This window comes from Babylonia areolata, chromosome 19 (genome assembly GCF_041734735.1).
Source record: "Babylonia areolata isolate BAREFJ2019XMU chromosome 19, ASM4173473v1, whole genome shotgun sequence".
Lineage (NCBI taxonomy): Eukaryota > Metazoa > Mollusca > Gastropoda > Neogastropoda > Buccinidae > Babylonia > Babylonia areolata.
This window is the reverse complement of record NC_134894.1, coordinates 17,187,533-17,210,002: the sequence shown is the minus strand read 5'-3', so window position 1 is coordinate 17,210,002 and position 22,470 is coordinate 17,187,533. Positions and strand designations below refer to the sequence as shown.

The following is a 22,470-nucleotide window of genomic DNA, read 5'->3' as shown; positions in this document are numbered from 1 at the left end:
TCCCCCGAAATGCAGTATAAAGACGAGGGAGGAGGGGAAGAGCAGAGCACAGGGTGTCACTCACCGTCATCCAGGCTGAGGGAGTCAGAGTCCTGTGCTGCTGTGTTCTGGTTGGGGTTCAGCAGCCCCAGCTCCGACAGAAGGCGAACATAGCCAGTGCACTGCAGGAACTGTTCGTAGTAGTTCATGTGCAGGATCTGGTACACCTGAAATCCAACAGTTGTCCTCCACTGTACTGCACTGTAGTGTACTATATTGTATTAATCTTTTGTTGCAAATCAGGCCTGGTCACTTCTTCAATATTGTTATAATGTCTTCAAACTTAAAATAATTATTCCATTAAAAACTAATTGTGGAACTTAAGTCTGGTCACTTTATCAACAGTTTCACGGTGTCTGCAAACTGTTAACAATTACTGCATTGAAAACTAACTGCAAATCAAGCCTGGTCACTTTATCGGCATTTTCATGGTGTTTGCAAACTGTTAATAATCATTCCATTGAACAATAATTATGAAAATCAGGCCTGGTCACTTTATATCTTTATGGTGTCTATAAACTGTTAATAATCATTACATTGAAAAATAATTGCAAACTATAAAAAAATTAATCCATTAAAATCTGAGTGTGGAAATCAGGCCTGATTACTTTATCTGCATCTTCATGGCACCTGCAAACAGCAGTGCAGCAGAGAGTTTGTTTTTTCAGTTCCAGTTTTTCGAGGAGGCGTCACTGCATTCAGACAAATCCATATACGCTACACCACATCTGCTAGACAGATGCCTGACAGCAGCATAACCCAATGCCCATGTCAGGCCTTGAGTGCATGCTTATGTATTTGTGTACCTATCATAGTGGATTTCTTTTAACAGAATTTGCCAGAGGACAACATTTTTGTTGCCATGGGTTCTTTTTCAGTGCGACAAGTGCGTGCTGCAGCAGAGAGTGCACATGAACCTTACCCTGGCCTGCACCACATCAAACACGTCCTCAGAGAACACAGGCCCTTTGATCTTCTGCAGCAGACCCTTGGTGAACTCTGACTCGATGCGTATCCGAGAAATGCCCTGCACACACGCACCATTAAACAAGAGAATATACATACACACTCACAGATATAAAGCACACTCTGAGACAGAGAAAAATCCATGTGTTATCAATCTACAGCATCAAATGATTCAAGACTGGAAGAAGCGATGGGTCAAAGCCAACCAACCAATACCGCACTGGGTCTTGCAAGCTACTTACTATTCAGAGCTCTCTTTATTTCTCTGTGAAATGAATTCTGAAACAAACAACCATCAAAAACACACATCCTCATTCAGATTTCAATCTATCAGTCTTTTAATTAATTTTACTTTTCACTTTTGACATTTCATCTCATTCCCAAAACAACTGAAAACTGTTTTCTCTGAGCTTTTGACCACTCATTGCTTCACACTTTCAGTCAGCAATATCTCCTTAATTCCTTGTTCCATTCCAAACTTGGTCAAAACGGAGAACACATCACAACTGATCATGCTGTGAAATCTGAACTTCACTGCTTTAGGAATTCATTCTTGTAAATAAGCTCAGATTTTTCAATCGTACAAGCAACTAAATTATTCATGGGACTGTAGGAGACAAACCCGGGTGTGGCTGTGTATGGGAAACTCCAGATGAACAGCGTGAGAGTCATGGTGCAGATGATGGGGCAGAAAAAAAGACAACAACAACAACAACAAAGAACCCACCTCAAACTTTTTGTGTACTTTAATAAATCAATCATTGTGTTAAAACTAACTTATGTCTTTGCATGAGAGAGAGACACATACACACACAGAGTTAGAGAGAGAGAGAGAGAGAGAGAGAGAGAGAGAGAGAGAGAGAGAAATTTTGACACTGTTGCTTAAAGTTCAACACTGACCACACAGGGCCCTAGCAGGACACGAACTGGCAGACTAGCTATTTTAAATAGTAATATACTAAACAGGCAAGCATAATGAAAGCATATTGTCAACAACAGTTGACAGAGGGGGGTGGGTAGGGAGACATCTCACCTTTTCTGATAAGTACTGGTCATATATGATCATGGCAGCACGGCGTAACGCTGTCAAGTCCGGCTCTGAGTTATTTGAAACCTGACCTAACTGCTCTGATGCTGCCGCCTGAAATCCCTGAAAAGAGAACAGTAACAATAATGGTAATAATAACAATGAAAATAATCATAATTATGATAACAGTAATGGATCAGTTTCAGTTTCAGTAGCTGAAGGAGGCGTCACTGCGTTCAGACAAATCCATATATGCTACACCACATCTGCCAAGCAGATGCCTGACCAGCAGCGTAACCCAATGCGCTTAGTCAGGCCTTGAAAAAAAAAAAGGTAAATAAATAATAGATATATACAAAAAAAAGAACTACTACTACTACTACTACTATTTATAAGGCGCAAAAACTTGATGAAGTCAACTATAAGTGTACAAAAAAAAAAAAAAAAAAAAAAAGAAGAAAAAAAGAAAAAAAGAAAAAAAAAAAGAATTAAAAAAAAAAAAAAATTATATATATAAATAAAAAAATAAATAACTAAATTTTAAAAAAAGATAATAAAAATAAAATAAATAAATAAATAATAATGATAATTAAAAAAAAAAAAAAAAAAAAAAAAAAAAAAAAAAGACAACAATGATAAATAATGTTAAGTTATGTTATGGACATACAGTTAGTAATGGATACATATAAACACTGTATCCAGGAAAGTGCTCTGAAGAAGTGCTTCACAAAACACATGATATCACACATCAGACATTCAATCTCTGAACACAGAATAATAAAAACAATAATGGATACTCAGCAGTCTATCCAGAAAACTACCCTAGGTGCTTTACAAAACACATGTTATGCATAACACAGTACATCAACATTATATGTACACACCAAAATGTACCAAACAAACTATACACACACTCAAACACAATGCATACACACATCAGTATGAACTTACATTCAAACATACATACCCGTCCCCACCGCCCTCCCCCCACACGCATACACAGAACAGAAGCAAACACCAGAAACCTGAAATTCTTGAACACAAAATGGAAGCAATTACCAGAAACCTGAAATCTCTGAAAATGACATAATAATAAAAACAAAAAAAAAACCCCTGAAATCTATGAACGCAGAACACAACAAAACACCAGAAAAGTGAAATCCCTGAGCGCAACACAGACCCAAAATATTAGAAGTCTAAGCAAAGTTAAAATGTTGTGACAAAAGAACTCTCAACAAACATTTTAAATTGTTTGGACATAGGGTCACCAAGGGTTCTGATTAAATTAAAAAAAAAAGAAAAGAAAAGAAAGAAAAAATCAAAACAAACCCAAACACCATGAATTGTGAAAAAAAAAGAAAAAAAAGAAAAAAGGGAATTGATAGCCAGTGAAAATTATGACAATAAACTTTGAAGAAATTGTTTCTTTTCTTGTATTTGGAGTGTCGGTAAACATGTGTGTTAGAGTGTGTGTAGGTACTGGAAAGAGAAAGAATGTATGAGATAGAGAAAGTATGTGTGTCAGAGTGAGTGTCTGTCCTGGAAAGAGATAGGATGTATGAGATGGACAGAGAAAGAGGGCAGATGAGAGAGGGAAACAGAATAAAAAGAGGAACACAGTTCATGACTGCAAGGAAAGCATGACTGTGCATGAGAGAGAGAGAGAGAGAGAGAGAGAGAGAGAGAGAGAGAGGGACAACACATCCTATTTATTGACCAGGAAACCAGTGGTGCGCAGAAAATGGGGCAGGCTACAAGAAAAAAAGCACATCATTCATGTTTTGCGAGCACTGCAAACTGCGCCTGCAGGGGGTCAGTCATACACTAATTTCAGTTTCCATTCTCAAGGAGGCGTCACTGCGTTCAGATAAATCCATATGCTACACCATCTCTACTGGACTGATGCCTAACCAGCAGCATAAAGTAAAACACTTAGTCAGACCTAGAGTGCATGCATTAACATTTGTGTGGATTTTTTCCACAGGACAACACTTTTGTTGCCAAGGGTTCATTTTCAATGCATCAACTGCATGCTTGGTTTATCATCTCATCTGAATGACTAGACCTTCAGTTACATTTTCCAGATGCTCAATTTGATTTTCCAATCTTGGGAGAAAGAGCAAACCTAGGACTTGAACCCAGACCCTCACATACACTGTATTGACAGTTAAGTATCCTATTCTGCCCCCTTTGTGTGTCACACACCAATAGTTCCTCTCACAAGTCCTAAAATGATCCGACATGAATGAGGGGAATAGCAGACTCCTAAACCTGCCACAGAAGCGAGCTGAGTGGTGGCTTAGTGGTAACATGTTCGCCTAGCAAACGAAATAATCTGAGGATGTGGGTTCAAATCCCTCACTCACCAAAAGTTTCTCACCCTCTGCTAGACCTTGATTGGTGGTCTGGACGCTCGTCATTCAGAATAGATAATACACTGAAGTCATGTGTGCAGCACGCAGGTAGTGCACATAGAAGAACCATCGGCAACATCAGAGTTTTCCCTAGAAAAATTTGCAGCAAAATCCACTCCAGTATACATGTGTGCACATGCAGTATGACTACAACCTGACTGAATGACACAGAAAACAAATGAGTACCTAAAGGCAACTGCCAGTCGGCTCAATCCAGACAGGCAGCCTGTTGTGCAAATGGCTTAAGAGTTTCTAAAGCGCTCAGAGTTTGGTTTCTGCCTGAAAATGGGCGCTGAGTAAGTGTCAATAATAATTACCAGGTTTGAACTTGTACAGAAGTTTGGTTTCTGACTGGAAACAGGGGCTGTGTAAGTGTCAATAATAATTACCAGGTCCAAGTCTGTACAGGCCTCAGTTTTCCTGACACCAGACTGGACTGTTTTACAGTGACAGAAGACAGGTTCACAGACAGGACTTCATGCATCTGAGCCATGAAAGCAGCTGCCAGTATGGATGGAACAGCAGAGTGCACTGGGGACAGTCCGTGCTGGGTTGATAAGCATATTTGGAAGCTATTGTGAAAGGGGAATAAAGGATGCTGTGCATAAAAATATTTAGATATTTGCACCGTTATTTTTTTAATAAAAATTTGTTGTGTGTGTGGTATGGTAATGATACAGTATAATATATACTGTACTATAATACTGCATGGCATTTCTCTCTCTCTCTCCGTATTTTTTTTTATATATACACATTCATATATAAATATAGATTAAAATCAATAAACAAATGTGTGTGTGTGTGTGTGTGTGTGTGTGTGTGTGTGTGTGTGTGTGTGTGTGTGTGTGTGTGTGTGTGTGTGTGTGTGTGTGTGTACATGTACATGTCATGCTCAACAGCAGTAATTTGCACATTACCCATGCACAACAGTTCCAGCCCATTACCGGTAATAAGCAAAGTGACTTGTGCATGCTCAGTTATGGGCAAAGTTTTGCGCCTTATGGCTAATGGCAAGTGATCTATGCTGCGCATTAGCAGACGTCGGCACGTACTGCACAAGAGATGACAAAGTCAGCTGACAGACTTCCAGTCTCATGAATCGTCTGGCATAGTGAGCTCAGATCAGCAAGAGATCTCAGTTCAGCATTTTGCATACATAACCCATCACCACAAAACTGCTTGAATAAATAGTAGCAACTGTTTGAGTAAGTAGTAAAAATGAAAATGTTTGTGACATCCTACTCATTTCAGGGCGTGTCGCATTTCTCTCTGAACACAAAATCAGCTGACAAGACTGTCGATCGCAATACTGCTTTTTCACAGTTGTCAGCATGGATCGGCGTTAGAGAAAACACGCTTGTGATGGACGTTGTCTATTCCCTGCCCATTACTGGTAATGTGCACAAGCTGCCTTGCCAATTACCAGTTAATGCGCAGTTTGTGCATTACCAATAACAGGCAATTGCCGTTGTCAAGCATGACATTATATACATATATATATATCTGTGCGAGTGTGTGTGTGTGTGTGTGTGTGTGTGTGTGTGTGTGTGTGTGTGTGTGTGTGTTTTATGGCATGGTATGGTTTCATAGGGAGCAACATGGTAACTGGTATGGCATGGAACTGTATTTTGGAGAAATCCTTGACGTTACGGCAAAAAGATAAATTGAAAAAAAATCAAAAAAAAATCAAAGAGCAATGTTGTGCTGGCTCCAAGTACACTGTGCTGAAACATATTCAAGATACATCTTTTCCTTGCAGTGTTATTTCCTCTCTGAACTGGCAGAAAAGCATCTTAACCATTCTGCCACTTTCCTCCTTCCTATGTAGCAGACCTGAGGCTCAAACTTTACCTGTTGGTGTTGTGTCTTGGAAAGTTGTTTTAGGAGAGATTTTTCCCACACGAAATTGTTCCTTTGACATGATTGATCAGTACAAAATAATCAAGGAAGGGTGTGCTAGTCATCCTCTATTTTCTACTTCACTTGTGTCTTAACATGTTTTTTTCTTATCTGAACACTTTTCTTTTATCTGATAACTGATATATACACAGTAATCAAGAAAGAGTGAACTGCTCATTCCTTTATTCATACGTTGCTTATTGATTTGTTGGGACGCGAGCATTTGAATTAATGTGCCAAAAAGAAAAACTTTTGTATAAATATCTTAAATATCTTTCTGTCAGGATAAGCAACTGAATGAGCCCAAAAGAAAAAAAGCTTTTGTTTAAATATCTATCTACTGGGACGAGCAACTGCATGAACCCAAAAGAAAAGCTTTTGTTCAAATATTTATCTGCTGAGACAAGCAACTGTGTAAGCCTAAAAGAAAAAGCTTTTGTTTAAATATTTATCTGTTGGAACGAGCATCAAAATGAGCCTAAAACAAAAGTTTTCTGAATTCAACAGCAGTGATGAGGGGTAGTGGGGGAGATGTACACAAGCAACCAGCCTGTAAGAAGTGTGCATGCCCAAGCAGACAGGCAGGGGGGATAACTGATCCAGCACAGGAGCATGTAGCCAATCAGCAACAGCGACGAACTGGACCGAAAAGGATGGTCCCTAAATCAATTAAGCACAAGAGCAGGTGTTTATGCTCAAGCATACAAATATCATTGGAGCTGAATGCACTGGGGACATAGAGTTGGGAAAGCTTTTCAACTAAGCCTGTCTTAAAAAAAACATTATTAATAAAAATTTTTTAAGAGCACAGGAAAAGGGGAGAGCAGGAGGTGGGTGATACTTCAAAGACCATTGTGACTTCTCTGTGAAACTCACTAAAATTTCACATTACAGTTAATCATGGATTTCTTCACCTGACTTTTGTTTAGATTTAATCTTTTCAACTATACTAAATCAAATCTTTTTCTTTTTCAAACACCTGCTTATCACTAAACAAACGAGATGGATAAGCTTCACTGTTTGCACACAGTTCACAGCAGTCTGTGGAGTCACTGTCCTTACTATATTCTATGTAAAAGCCATGTGCATGCCCCACATTCACTGCCTTTCAAGCTGGAGAATGCACGATTGTCACCTTTTGGGTTTGTATCTGTTGAGCTGCAGCCGCCTGGAAACCCTGTGGGACAAATCAGTCCTACTGTTGGATAACACTTTGGCCTCAGGAGCACAGGGGAACGGGCTGCATGCACAATGTAAGTACTGTGACATGGTTGTCAGTATTCTTACTGGTGTTGTGATGTCAGATTTCAGTGTAAAGGTACTGTGATGTTTGAAGTGCATGTTTGGGTGTTGTGTATGATGTTTTATATGAGTGTGTACGTGTATACATTAGTTAGCGGCTGGTAAGATGTCTATACAGGGATATGTTTGATGTTTTTCTCAGTTTCTACAACGTGCAGCGCAACTGAGTATGTTCTTCCTGGAAAGATTCTGTATAAAAGCCATCATACAGTGCAATTTAAAATGGTAACAACAATGCCCGTTTTAATGTAATCATACCAATCAAGTCAGCCACCCAGAATCATTTGATGCTTTCAGTTTACGTTCTTCTACTGCATGTCATAAATGCATGAACAAGTCTGCCCCATCAATTTGTGCCTGCCTTCACCTCTACACCCCATCTTGCTCACAACAATCAGCACATGATCCACTTGATTTCTGTGTTTCTACATTCAAACACTCCAGTCAGCTGCCTCTCCTTCTCTGCCTTTGGACCTTTCATTTGGAATGAGCTTTCTCTTTTGCTCCCTCTAATATGGTCTTTAAACCTAATTATTCAAAATAGCCCCTCCCTGTCCTTGCTTTTTTCATTCATACTTTCTCTAACCTTTTATCTACATCATTTTAAAAGTGTTGTCTTTCATCCCTTTCTGTCTGAGTTACACACTGGTGAGAAAGTTGGGGTGTGAAAGCGTTTTGATTTGTTTGTGCAACAGATTTAGCGCTACATTTATTTTCATGATTATTATAAGGATTATAAGGCATAATGTTGGTGCTGGGAGAGTTTGTGTGTTTACATTCTAATGACAAAATGAAATACAGCATATACACTGATACAACTTGGAATATATGAAGAGATACTTGTGATGTTAAAGACCTACCGCCACGTTCAGGTAGAAAAACAAATACTGCTGGCCACCAGCTTGCGTTGTGAATTCTGTGGAAACAGACAAGTCAATAAAGTTTACAAGAATGGACTGTTAAGACATTTACAAGAATGGACTGTTAAGATACACAGAGAAAAGTCAAGACACATTCCATTCTTAATCACCAAAAAAAGTTTGGCTATGACAATACTCATAACCGTAACTGCTTGATTATATAAAAATCAACATCAAATAATAAATAACCTAAGTCTCAAAAACAAGAAAAAACAAAAACAAAACAAAAAACAACAGGCAACGTTCACACACTCACTCACACACAAAGATTTCACAACTAAACACACACATCTATATATGCTGTAATTTTTGGCCTATAAGGTGCTTCTAAAAAAATTTAAAAAAAAATTTGTACTAAAATCTGACCTCTGCATCTTATCGGCTGTATGCACCCTGTTTGTGTCTGAAAACTAAATTCTGACCTCCAAGTGGGGCAACCTGACAGCAACACTTCAGTCTTACCAGTGTTTGATTCGACATGGATCATGTTCACCTTCGAATCAAATTGAAACCAAATCGCATACTACACCAAATTTTGTTTCAGCTGAATGTGATCACAGTTCGCCCTTAGGCCATAAAATTAAAGAGCAGTATATGAGATGGGGACAGATTCATGGTATGAAATTAGAGAAATCGGAAGTGAACCTATAATTTTTCGAAAGCAGAACGAAAAGCAAAATGGCAGACAGGACTGAAAGCAGGGCTAGCAGACTGGATTCTGACTGAACGAGTTAATGATCTGAGACTTTACAGCAGTGTACATTTGACTGAAAGCTGTAAAAAACAACAACAAAACAAACCATCATGATTAAAAAAACAAAAAAAGAAAGAAAGCAGCAGATAAAAGAGCAGACAAACTTAGTAACAGAGCCCAGTCAACAAGCAGATGAAAACAAGTTGGATTCCAGTCCAGTTTTCCAAAGATGATGTCACTACTACTCAGAAAACAACACCTGCTGTCAGCAGAGCCATAATGGAGGACTTTTACTTTACGACAGATGCGGCTTATCTGCCTGAATAACTTTTTCTTTAAATTCAGGGAAGGGGGGGCGGGGGGGGGGGGGGGGGGGAGCGCCTTATGCACTACTGCGCCTTGTAGGCTGAAAATTATGGAATATATAACCTCGCTGGCACTGGTCAGGTATATCTATTTATTACCTAATGAAATGCAATCAGTGTCCCCACATCTGTGAACCTGCACCAATCCTCAGCTAAGGGAAAACCAACAACACACACATACAAATCCACACCCAAGAGTATATACAAGCATGTACACACACACACACACACACACACACAATGTACCAAAGAGGAGCATCACATGAATACAAGCGTGTTCCACATACACAAGCATTCACACATCCCCAACTAGTTGCAGCATACACGAGTATCAGAAATTACCTATGAAGGCCTGGAGAGCCGTGTTGTTGTTCAGAATGTCATCGAGACTCATAACATACAGCGACTGGTATCGCAAGTAATCTGGCACCTGCAGGACACAGAATGGTTAACGATTAAGGTTAAAGGTCCCATAGCCTTTTTCAGCCATCAGGGTAGTGAATTCATATCCAATATAACAAAGGCTTTTTTTTTCCCCCAGACTTTCTTGGGTCAACCACCGTTTTATTTTGTATACATGTTACACAATCAGCTAAAAAACGTGGCAATAATCCAAACCAATACCCAGCATTCCATAACTATGCTTATATATATACAAGCATACATATATGTTATTATATATAACAAAGGCTTGGCGTAGGAAAGCAGGGCCCAATCTACTCATGCTCTTTTAACCTTCCCTGCCAGAGTCATGTACCCATTCACACCTGGGTGGAGTGAGGAAAACTGGAGTAAAGTGCCTTCACCAAAGAAATGTCACCATTGCAAAACATGGCCCAAACTCTCGATCACAGGTGAACGCTTGATCAGAAACCCAGTGCCTGACAATTCCGCCAGGGCACCTCAATCGACATACACAGAAGTAAAAAGAAATCACATATTTGTATTTCTTTTTATCACAACAGATTTCTCAGTGTGAAATTCGGGCTGCTCGCTACACTACAGCGCCACCCATTTTTTGGTATTTTTTCCTGCGTGCAGTTTTATTTGTTTTTCCTATCAAAGTGGATTTTTCTACAGAATTTTGCCAGGAACAACCCTTTTGTTGCTGTGGGTTCTTTTACGTGTGCTAAGTGCATGCTGCACATGGGACCTTGGTTTATCGTCTCATTCAAATGAGTAACGTCCAGATCACCACTCAAGGTCTAGTAGAGGGGGAGAAAATATTGGTGGCTGAGCCGCGATTTGAAACCGTGCGCTCAGATTCTCTCGCTTCCTAGGTGGACGCGTTACCTCTAGGCCATCGCTCCACATGTATCACGTATCACTGATCTCAAATACAGCGGTTCGGGCTGCAGTGTTTTTGGAACATAATGGCAATAGTTCTGTAAAACAAAGCAACCCAAAATGGCCAAGTGTATCAATAAGCATATAATGATGACTAACAAAAAGTAGCTATGCCTTTGGACGCTAACTTCCCTATTGTCCAAAGACATTTATAGTTCGCTCAAGGTTAATGTTTCAATGATTTCTATTTTTTTGCTTGTGTACGTGTGCTTGTGTGTTTGCATTTTAGTTAATTCTGAAACTATCAGATGGAGAAAGAAACTATTGAAATTATAAATAAATTAGCACACCATCCAAATGGACATAACATAGCCTTTGGCCTATTACATATGTGCGTGCGAGCATGCGTGTGTGTGTGATCGTGTGTGTATGTGCACATATACTTCATCATGCCTTGAAGAAACATGAGCATGCACCACAACTTTTGCTTCAGAATCATAAATTGCTGACACATTAGAAAGCAGGAAAATCTTATTCAAACTGTGGAAAGAAAATTATTCAAAGTGAAACACACAGAAATGGGGAGCTTGTATCATACTCCCAGTTTGGTTAAACCAAACCAAGCTTGCTCCTCTTGGCCAAAATTTCATGCCAATGTAGTGACAGGACGTCTCGCTAATGAATATATTCTGTAAAACAGAAATCTGTGGAGAAGTGGAGAGAGATCAAAATCATAAATCCACTACCCCTTCACAACGCACACTGTCAAAGTGAATAACCTAAAGGAAAAATGACCTGTTAACTCATCCAGGTCCCAAATCTTGGTAGTCCATCATAGTCCAAAGATGAAGCAGTCTGTGTCCTCAGTGATGGGAGCGCAAGTGGCTCCACAGTCCATGACAGGAAGCACACAGGTGCTCAAAGGTGTTACACAAATAGTTTGTTATGTGGGGAGGGGCATACGCTGCTGAGTGACGTCTGTTTCTTGCATTTTCTAGATTTTTTTTGTGGGAAGCCAAACAACAGCCGTGATGTGTGTGTGTGTGTGTGTGTGTGTGTGTGTGTGTTTGCATATTGGCACTCATACCCTGACCACTCATAGCACAAGACAATTGCGTTGTGGTGGAAAAACCCCCAGCAAAAACAACAAAAAAACCCTCAGCTACTCAAGTTCATAATTTTCCCCAGAAAGCAAGCGTACACACTGAGACCTCATTCATCTCAAATGAAAAAAGCAAAAATCAGAACATACCTCAAGACCCTCCAAGTCAGTGGTGCCTTCCTGCAGTCTTTTTAACCTCATATTGCACGTGTCTCTCAGAAATATCAAACTGTTCAAGTTCTGTTTGATCATAGTATCTGAAACACCAAAAACGATAATCTGAAATTAGGATATATTTTTTACATCACAGCAAAACAAAACAAAACAAAAAAAAGCTTAATGATAATGATTTTTCAAAATATAAAATCATGTTCAGAATGGAAAAAGAAAGTTTCCTATGCCAAGCACACAGGGGAGAAAACTTCATGTATCTCATAGTGTTTATTCTTACTGTCAATCTGATCCAATTGGAATCTCACACTGTTTATTGACAAAAAAACAAACAAAAAATAAACACCTCCGTTTTCAGCCCAACGCTTACACTGTTGATGAGCTAGAGACAAGCTGAGCCCCCTTCTGAATTGTATCATATTGCACTGTACTACTTTTTGTCACAACATTGTCCTGTGTGTCATTTTTTTGCTCTCCTTGGGAAAAGCGTGTCTTTTATAATCAAAGTGGATTTTTTTCTACAGAACTTTGCCAGGTACAAACTATTTTGTGTGGGGTCTTTTGTGTGTGGTGAGTGTACGCTGCACACTGGATCTAAGTTTATCGTCTCACATGAATGACTATCACGCAGACTACCCTCTCATGATCAAGCGTAGGGGGGAGGGGAAGGGAAGTAAAAATCATGGTCCTCTATTCTGGACTTCCATATTTCAACCAAACCATATTACTGGCACATGTGTACACACATAGTCAAGCATACCACATGTAGAACAAACTCCCCCGCACCCTCCAACCCCCCTCCAAATAAATAAAAGCAGATCCCCCCCCGTCACCCCACCCCCCGAACCTTCACTGCCGCCAGTGTCCTTGGAGCGCCACCTGGCGATGTCCTCCTCCACCTTGTCTCTGACGGCCTCCAACTCCTCTGGAAGGTCGCTACTCCGTATCACAGTCAAAAATGTCTCATTGGTAAAAGAACTTTCATAACACTGGAAAAAAAAGCAACAGAAACAAAAACCAGAGTCATTAAGGATCTGCAGGGAAACCCATGTTACACCACACTTTTTAAAGCCCCTTTAAATAACTACACCATTCTTTTATCTAAGCTTCTGAAATTCCTGTCAGTAAACAGGATGACTAATGCTCTTTCACCCCCTCACTTTGAAATGAGATCAGTGTGGCATGATTTCTAGTGCATTTGTTATATTTTGCATGCTTGCTTATATCAATGGTGTGATTGTGCTGGCCACAAGTAATGCAATCCCAAGAGGATGACATCAAGATTAAGAATGGTGACTATCATTCTTGTGAATAGTGTGATTGTGCTACAAGAAACTAATTGTGCTGCAAAAGTAGTTATATCTCTTTCCACAAATACACATGCACAAATATATATACATTTTTATTATCTCTCTCCCCCTATCATCTCCCTACATTTTTAGTCTAAGGCAAGATAACCTTACACATCTGGCCTCATACATAAAGATGAATTATCTTTAAAAAAAAAACAACAACAAAAAAAAAACAAAAAAACAAGTATATAATCATTCATACGATCTAGTTTATAAACAGTTACACTAAAAAAGCAACAACAAAAAACAAGCATACAAACATGTACCAACAAGAAACGATACTGAAACTGCATTAACAACCATACTTGGAGTTAAGTACTGTGAAATATGTGCATCATTTAGGTACTGTGGTGTATGATACGTATGATGCGTGTTGTGTAGTGTGTGATGATTGTGTCTGAATATTAATGAGCATTCAAGTGTTTGGTTGGATGTCTGTGCTGGGTTATACATGCAGTTTTTTTCTCATTTTAATGTTTAAATGCATGTTTTTCATGTCAGTATTTACACAGTACAGTGCAAATGAACATGTTTTACATGGAAAGGTGCCATATAAATAATTATTTCATTGGTTATTATTACTTACCAACCACGCCACATACTGATTGATATAGTCTGGATCTGACAACAGGTCAATGGTGGGAACTAGAATACCATTCACTAACACCTCCTGAAACACAATAAAAACCCAGTCATTTTTATCTATTGCTATTCTTTTCCTGTTTAAAAGGTTTTTTAAAGAGTTAAAGGTTCCATAGTCTTTTACAGTCATCGGGGCAGTGAATTCATATCCACTGTGTGTAGGCCTCAGCACCGGAAGGCGGGGCCTAATCCTTTCCTTCCACTGTTTTAAACTTTCCTGACTGAAGTCAAACCCATTCACATCTGGGTGGAGTGAGGAAAATTGGAGTAATGCACCTTTCCCATGCCAGAATGGGGCCCCTAACCCTGATCACTGATGAACACAAGATGGGAAGTCCAATGCCAAACCAACTGGCATGGCACCTACTCTTTTCCAGCATGACATGGCAAATGACAATTTATAAAAGAAATGTCACACTTCACAAAAAAAAAATCAATCAATGGAATGCTGACTGTTGATTTCATGACAGTCTTATGGAGTATCTCACACGTACACACACATCAATCACATATGTATGTGTCTGATGATGAAAGATTTTTCTGTATTCATGAAGACATTTCAGAATAGCAACTGCAGTGTTGGAAAGGAAAGTTTCTGCTTCTGGTTGCCACACCACTCCTGACTATACCTGCAATGGAGGAGGGGTTCAGGAAGTGGGGGTGGTTGGGAGAGGATGTATCACTGTCTAAAGCTGGCGTTGAACTGAAGCTTGACAGGCATCAGTTGGCGCGAGCTCAGCATCCGTTAAGTTTTGGAAAATCTATCTTATACTTTGATCTTAAATCATGGTTGTCCCTCAGTCTCAAGGAAGACGCCATTGCGTAGCTGTCAATGCACATGGGAGTGACTGCAAACCAAGTCTGGGTTAGCAGAGTGGTGAGCACACAGGGTGGTGGCAGTTTGCCGATGTTACAGGGGCAGACCCTGCACTGTGGCTCTGTTCTCTGGCTGTCTGAGCCTTGCTGTGACGTTCCTCTTCAAGTGTCTTTGATGCTTTTCCTGATACAGCCTGCCAGCATGCTCTGTCCTGCACTGTACTGATAAGTTTAGCTGGGGAATGTGGCTCCACTGTAGACTTTTGGGTTCTCCATATATCGTTTACATGGATGGCCTCTGCTTCTTTGACCCTGTGCCAGTTCTCTGGACAGCAGCTGCTTTGGGTTGCATTAGTCCTCCATCCTTATAACATGTCCTGACCAACAAAGCAGTGACTTCTGACAGAGGCAGACTTAATCCTGTCAAGAACTTCTGCGATGGTATCCCAAAGATGCAGCACAGGGCCCAATGATGGAAAATTCAGCTGTTTTAAGAGCCTCCTGAGGACCGTCTGTTTCACCACCGCACAAAGTGACAGAAAGACAGTAACATTGTACACACTAAATACACATTAATAGATAAATAAGTAATGAATGAATGAAAATTCATCCAACACAAGACATGCAAAAACATAACCAGCAAATCATTTTGAAAACTGCTGATGGATGCTGGTGCAAAAACTGCCACATATACAAACACTGACACACACACACAGAGAAACACACACACATATGCTCCCACACATATCAAACCTTACCCTTGTTATATATCTGAAAGGCTTGCTATGGAAATCATCCTTGGGTAAAAGAAGGTATAGTAACACCTCACTGAGGTCTTGGAGATATTCTGCAAAAGATAAAAAGGTAAAATCGTGTAAAAACAAAACTATAAAACTATACTTGAATGAGCTGACTGCACATACATCGTTCAAACTTGTATTGATTGGTATTGTATTGTACTGTATTGTATTGTACTGTATTACTTTTTGTCACAAAAGATTTCTCTGTGTAAAATTCTGGCTGTTACCCCCAGGGAGAATGCTGGGAGTGCCTACAGTGCAGTGCCACCCATATACATATAAATTTCATTTTCCCTGCCTGCAAGTGTATTTCTTTTCATATCAAAGTGGATTTATCTACAGAACTTTACTATGGGCAACTATGGGCAACCCTTTTGTCACTCTATGTTGTTTTACTGGAACTAAGTGTGGATGCTATACATGGGACCTCTGTTTATCATCTCATCCAAATGACTAACGTCCAGACCATCACTAGTGGATGGAAAGAAAATACGGCCAAGTGAAGATTTGACACAATGCACTCAGATACTCTCTCTTCCTTGTGAAAGCGTAACCACTAGAAAGCCGCACCACATGGCATCTCTGCATGTGTATGTTGTTCAGTGTTCACAGATTGGTTTGACTCACGTCGCTCCTGTTCTGGGTTTGTGCAGACCAGGTCTCGACACATGTGGTCCTCCATCTCCACCTCCATGTCAAAGAAAGCCTCCTCCAGCAGCTGGCAGTACTGTTCTGTACACACACACACACATAATAATATTGTGAATTTTTACACCACCTATTCTCTGAATAGGGATCTCGGCTCATTACAAAAACAGGTAGTAAACACACACATACACAAAGCATGCACAAAGCACACACACACACACTAATAATGATAAAATTACGTTTATCTAACATATTTACCGTGACCCACTAGTGCAGACTCCAGCAGGGAGTCCGATTCCTGTCCTGTGCAAACTACTATATGCCTATGCGGAGAAAATGAAAATAGCAACGGCCGATAACCTCCTGGAAGTAGGTTACCTCCCCTCTGTATCACTGACTAGCTTCCTCTTTTTCCGGCAGCCATCTTGACTCCTGTTCCTGTGTTTTTCATATGGCTAAGTAAAAAGAATTTATTTCGCACCTATTCTCTATTAGGGCTCTAGGCTCTTTACAGAAGCAGGTTGTAAAAACATAAACTAAGCATGCACACACACATTCACACACAGGCACTCACACAAAGTATGCACACAAAGCATGCACTCACACATTCACATACATGCACACACAAAGTATGCACGCGTGAAAAGAGAAAGACCAGGCACAAATACTGATACACACACATGTATAAATGCACACATCAGCATGCATGCACACACACACACAGACACAAATGCACAGTATTCTACAAAGTATTTGATCGCTTCCAGTTTCTACAAATGGCTGTATTTAACTACTGCAAAATTTTATACCATCTGTTCTGCTGTTCTTGACTTTCTCAGAAGCACGACGGTAGAGGCGAATGTGAGAGGCAAAGTCATCCACCAGTCTCTGTGTAAAATAGGGCATCCAGTCCACGTCTTTGGATCTGCACAGGATAGTTTGTATCATATTGCATTTCATTGCATTGTATTGTATTGTACTGCACTGTGTTGCATTGTATTGCATTGCATTGTATTGCATTGCATTGTTCTGTATTGTATTGTATTACTTTTTTTCACAACAGTGTTATCTGCTGTCCAAAGGGAGAGTGTGTCACCACAGAGCAGCAGCAGGGTGGTGCGTGCATGTGTGTGTGTGTGTGTGCGTGCGCGCGTGTGTGAAATATAAATCCTATCATTCAAAAAAGCATACACCCCAATATTTGCACCTATGCACTGAATAATGAGAAAAAAATCCTATTCATGCTCAACAACACAACTGTTTAAAAACAACAACAACAGAATAATAAAATATAACATAACTTGATTACAAAATAAAAAGAAAAAACTAAAAAAAAAAAAAAAAAAAAAAAAGAAGTTGAAAACAAAGATGCAAAATTCACAGAAGAGAGTCAAAAGAGAGATTAAGCTATTTCTCTTTCTTGTTCGTTTGTATGCACATGTATAATGAAAATGTTAAGTGTGTTCACCAAAAGAAAACTGCAGAAATGTTAGATGATGATTTATATATTGAAAAGAGGAATAAATAAATAAAACCCTTCACTGGACACCATGAATTAGATGCAAGAGAGAGGAAGGTCAAAGAACATCTGGCACAGAACAGTAATGTGAAGGAGAAAACTCAAGACCCTGAAGCACACCTGGGGTACCATTCAGACTTGTCAAAAACAGACAACAGAGTCGGTTCTTCGTTGCTGCCCTACATGCCAGAAGGCATAAAAGCCAGTCAGTAAGTAATTTTTTTTAAAGAGAGAGAAGGTTAAGTTTAAAGACTCTATCATGCCAACAGAGTTCTATACACAAGAGATGAATACCTGCTGGCGAAAGTGATGACGACTTTCTGGAAGCACTGCCAGACATCCACAAGAAAAGCGTCGTGGTCGCTGAGTTGTCGGTACCAGGGTTTGATGTAGTCACGCACTGTGAATTCCAGCACCTGGCAGAAACACAGCCACAATGACTTTCAGTCGGTGACAGCATAAAAAAGGTTATACTTCAGGTCTCACAGCCTTCTGCAGCAGCTGGGACAACACATTCATATTCACAGTGTCTAGGGCTCAGCCCTATTTCATCAAATAGCTTCAGTTCTTGAATTCTGTACTGGCATATGAATACTGCTTAACAATTTCAGTGGATTTTGGCTTACAAATCAAAATACCATAAAAATGTATAGGAGCTACAAGATTCTGCTGGCATTAAATCACATTTCTAGCCTTGTTTGCTCTTCACCCATAAACAGAAATGATCAGCAAACACTGCAAAGGGTTCATTCCAAGTTTCGTGGTAATCTGTGCATTTGTTTGAATAGCACAAATCAATGCTCTGCCTTTATCAGAAATAGATATAAGCTAACATATGGGCTGACAGCAAAGTGAAAACTGGTTTCTCCACTGTAATGGAAATTCAATGACAGCTTAGTCTGTTGTGATGGACTATGACTATAAGCAAGGATGCAAGATTGCACTGGCTCTTGGTGCTGCAGCCTTGGGGGCTAGCTGGCCTTTGGGGACCATCCCAAAACTAAATGTCCGAAAAAACCCTTTTTGTTGAGAGAGTGGGGATGTAACTTGGTAAAGACACTCTCCACTGTAATCAATATTCTAGCCCAGATAGTCGGGACAGCATGTTGTTTCATCTGCTGTTCTGATGGGCATAGTCAGACACGACAGTCACACAAACCTCTTTCATGGCATCATCAATGACGCTGGCCCCCGTCATGCGCTTGTCAAAGTTCTTCACCCGGGTCATGGGCTCCATGGCAGACCGCACCGCTTTGTTGCCGCTGGGGGATCCCGGGCAGGTACGCAGCACCAGTGCCAAAATGGATCTCGACAGGGATCTGCTGTAGATCCCTGCTATCAACACTCCCCTGTCAACAAAATGGAATCACGTGTTACTTTCAGTTTCAATTTCAAGAAGTATTAAAAACGGGGGGGGGGAATCTAAACAACAACAAAAAAACTCAGATACCTGACCACATAAACCCAATGTATTGATCAGGCCTTGTACATTTGTTAACACATGCTTTCAAATGATGCAAACATGAAAACCACAGATTACATGCTGAATAAAATGAATGTTCATATTTCTCACATTTCATTGTGAATGACATGTGCTTTGCTTACAAGTCATCTGAATCTTACTGATTCATCAACACTGCGTGAAAAGAGATGGGGTCAGTGGGCGTCTAGTGAGGGTATGGATTAACAGACAGTGGAATATTGTCAAGCTCATTACCTAATGTAGCCCATAAAACATACGTGCACATAACATACATGCACAATAAATTTCGACCACTACTAAAAAAAATGTAAAAGGGTATCCATTTTGACAAAAACACTCATAAACAGCGAATGCTGTCAAAATTGACTTCTAATGTTCGTTCCGTTCTAAATTTCACTCATAACTGAAAACAAGAAAAGCAAACCACATACCCTGAGAGAAAGCACAGTCCGTAGAGGCATATCAACAGTCCAAACTGACCAAAGGAGAAGAAAAAGAGGCCAGCAGCCAGCAGAAGCCACCAATGTAAGCTCCCACTGCTTTGCCACTCCATCTCCTGCATAGATATAAAAGCAAAGTGTCATAAAATCACACACAGTGACACACACACACACACATATTGCACTGATAAAAATCAGAATGTATGTCACAAAGTCATAAATGAACACTGACACACATGAACATGCACACACACATGCAGTGATATACACAAAATTAATATATTCTCACTTGCATACATGTCCGCATGCACTCACACATAGTCACACTTAGTCACACACACACACACTCGTGCGCGCGCACAATCTCCTAACACACACATGAACATGCATAAATACACATTGTAGTGATGTATACACACATACTTACATGCACACACTTGAACCAGAATCAAAATGTGTATCATAAAGTCATAAATGCACACTGATACACATGAACATGTTCACACACATGTTCTCACTTGCATATATGTGCGCATGCACACACACATACACACACACAGTCTCACACACACACACGAGTCAAATTAGATCAGATGTAGAATGGTGGAATTCTGCCCCTAGATCAGTAGATGAATGCATTGTATTTCTAGTGATTTTTTTTGTGACTAAGACAATTTTCCTCAACAACTTTTGTAAAAACATGCTGTTTCAAAACAACACAGCAAATGCCACTGCATCACACACACACACAAAGTTCTTCCTGACAACGGATAACTTCACTCTTAAAATCATACAAATTTTCACTGATGTCATGACTAACCACTTAAGTCATGTGTTCAAAAGTTCAAAGTTTGGTAAATAATTTATGTCAGTGATATCAAGTATACTTAGAGTATGCTTAGTAAGTCTCTGGTAAACATAGTCTTGCAGTACATCCTAGCATTCCTACCTATGGAATAAGTTCCAGGGGGAGGTGCTAGAAATCTTGCTTTGTGGTTGCAAATCATTCCTGATTTAGACGGGACAACATGTAGCAATTGTATAATTTACTTGTTCTAACATTTATGCTTGGACATAACAGTGCTTTAAAAAATAACTTTTTTTTTCTATCAATGAAGTGTGCATATTGATCTAGTCAACTGATCACTGATCCAAGTCCACTCAGAAATGTTCAATGATGCCATAACATCATAATGAATAGGCCTACAACGACACTGAATCAGTAGCTAGATATAGACAATAGCGATCGTTACCCGATCATCAAATATTCTATCTAACATCGAGTTCATGCGTTTACATTCAGACTATTTAGTCAATATCTGAGGGTGTTCACACAGGTCTCGGTACTCCTACCAAGTAGGAGTATCGTCTGAAACTGTACACCACTTGCACTTTGTAATTCGTTCAAAAATATGTGGATACCGATCGCAACACTTTCTTCTAAGCACCTGAGATATGTATAAAAGTATGTTCCCCGTAACTCAATGCACGAACCTGCTGCTGAGATGGGAAGAAAACGAGTGGAGTTGTGATTTACACACACATATCAAGGTTTTGTTGACAGATGTCTTCTAAAGTCGGCCATGTTGATCAAGCCTTGTGACTAATACCACAACCAATAGAAAGTTGTCAAAGAAAAGAAGGAGGCATTCTGCCATTCCATTGGTCAGGTAATCCTAAGGGGAGAAAACCAGTGTAAGATTTATCATTGTGACGATTTTCCAGGAATAATGAATGCACTCACGTATATGAAAAACGTCGGCGACAGTCCGCTTGCAGGGAAAAACAACAACAAAAACCAAAATAAAAACAAAAAAACAGAAGAAAAAAGAAAAAGAAAAAAAAGGCGCTCACATTGTAGCGACACGCTCTCCTTGGGCAGAGCAGCTCGAATTTCACACACCGAGATCTGTTTTGACAAAAGAGTGATACAATATATATTAAATACAACACAGAGTGAACGCAGCAATGTGTGTGTGTGTGTGTGTGTGTGTGTGAATAGATAAATGAATAAGTAGAAAAATAGGTAAATGCCTCGCAGTGAAATAATCAAAGGTCTTACAGTAGGTATATCTACATCATATATATATTAATTCAAAACTATCTTTTAACTCAACCTCCACAACAACACAATCAAAGTCAGCATTAATGTCGCCGACATGTGGCATATATCTGCATGCTTCTTTCAGTGCGAAGTGAAGATTGTCACTGATTCACGGCCTTGTTGTCTCAGTCACCAAGGTGGAACGAGTGGAAAAGGATATGCGTGGACTGACGGAAAAACCTGACAGCAACAAAGGCGTTGTCCTTGGCAGCAAATTATGTCGAAAAATTATAACAAAATAAATACACTTGCAGACAGTCTGAAAAGAAAAGGGGGGGGAGGGGGAAAAAAGGGAGGGCGGGGGCTGGAGAGAGAGAGAGAGAGAGAGAGAGAGAGAGAGAGAGAGAGAGAGAGAGAGAGAGAGAGAGAGAGAGAGAGAAGTGACACTGCATTATGGTTAGGTACTCTCCGCAGCCATCATCATGATACCCAAAGCAAAAAGCAGGTCGCTTTGTAAAACGTACCTGTTGGTTTTTACAC

The 22,470-nt window shown here is 39.8% G+C and overlaps 1 protein-coding gene across 1 annotated transcript in view; it reads right to left on the bottom strand.

Moving 5' to 3' along the window:
• The window catches only part of LOC143294084 (sorting nexin-13-like), a 47,605-nt gene extending 26,137 nt beyond the window's left edge, over window positions 1-21,468 (bottom strand). Inside the window, exons 1-16 of the mRNA XM_076605507.1 lie at window positions 21,381-21,468; window positions 19,878-20,002; window positions 19,123-19,312; window positions 18,258-18,379; window positions 17,254-17,369; window positions 16,424-16,528; window positions 15,755-15,843; window positions 14,125-14,208; window positions 13,034-13,175; window positions 12,166-12,272; window positions 9,969-10,056; window positions 8,508-8,563; window positions 7,481-7,522; window positions 2,039-2,131; window positions 962-1,066; window positions 65-206 (exon numbers count right to left, since the gene is read on the bottom strand). Coding sequence (XP_076461622.1) covers window positions 65-206; window positions 962-1,066; window positions 2,039-2,131; window positions 7,481-7,522; window positions 8,508-8,563; window positions 9,969-10,056; window positions 12,166-12,272; window positions 13,034-13,175; window positions 14,125-14,208; window positions 15,755-15,843; window positions 16,424-16,528; window positions 17,254-17,369; window positions 18,258-18,379; window positions 19,123-19,312; window positions 19,878-19,999 — 1,603 coding nt within the window. The 5' untranslated portion in view covers window positions 20,000-20,002; window positions 21,381-21,468. The remainder of the gene's footprint in view (window positions 1-64; window positions 207-961; window positions 1,067-2,038; window positions 2,132-7,480; window positions 7,523-8,507; window positions 8,564-9,968; window positions 10,057-12,165; window positions 12,273-13,033; window positions 13,176-14,124; window positions 14,209-15,754; window positions 15,844-16,423; window positions 16,529-17,253; window positions 17,370-18,257; window positions 18,380-19,122; window positions 19,313-19,877; window positions 20,003-21,380) is intronic.
• Between the last annotated feature and the right edge of the window lie 1,002 nt (window positions 21,469-22,470).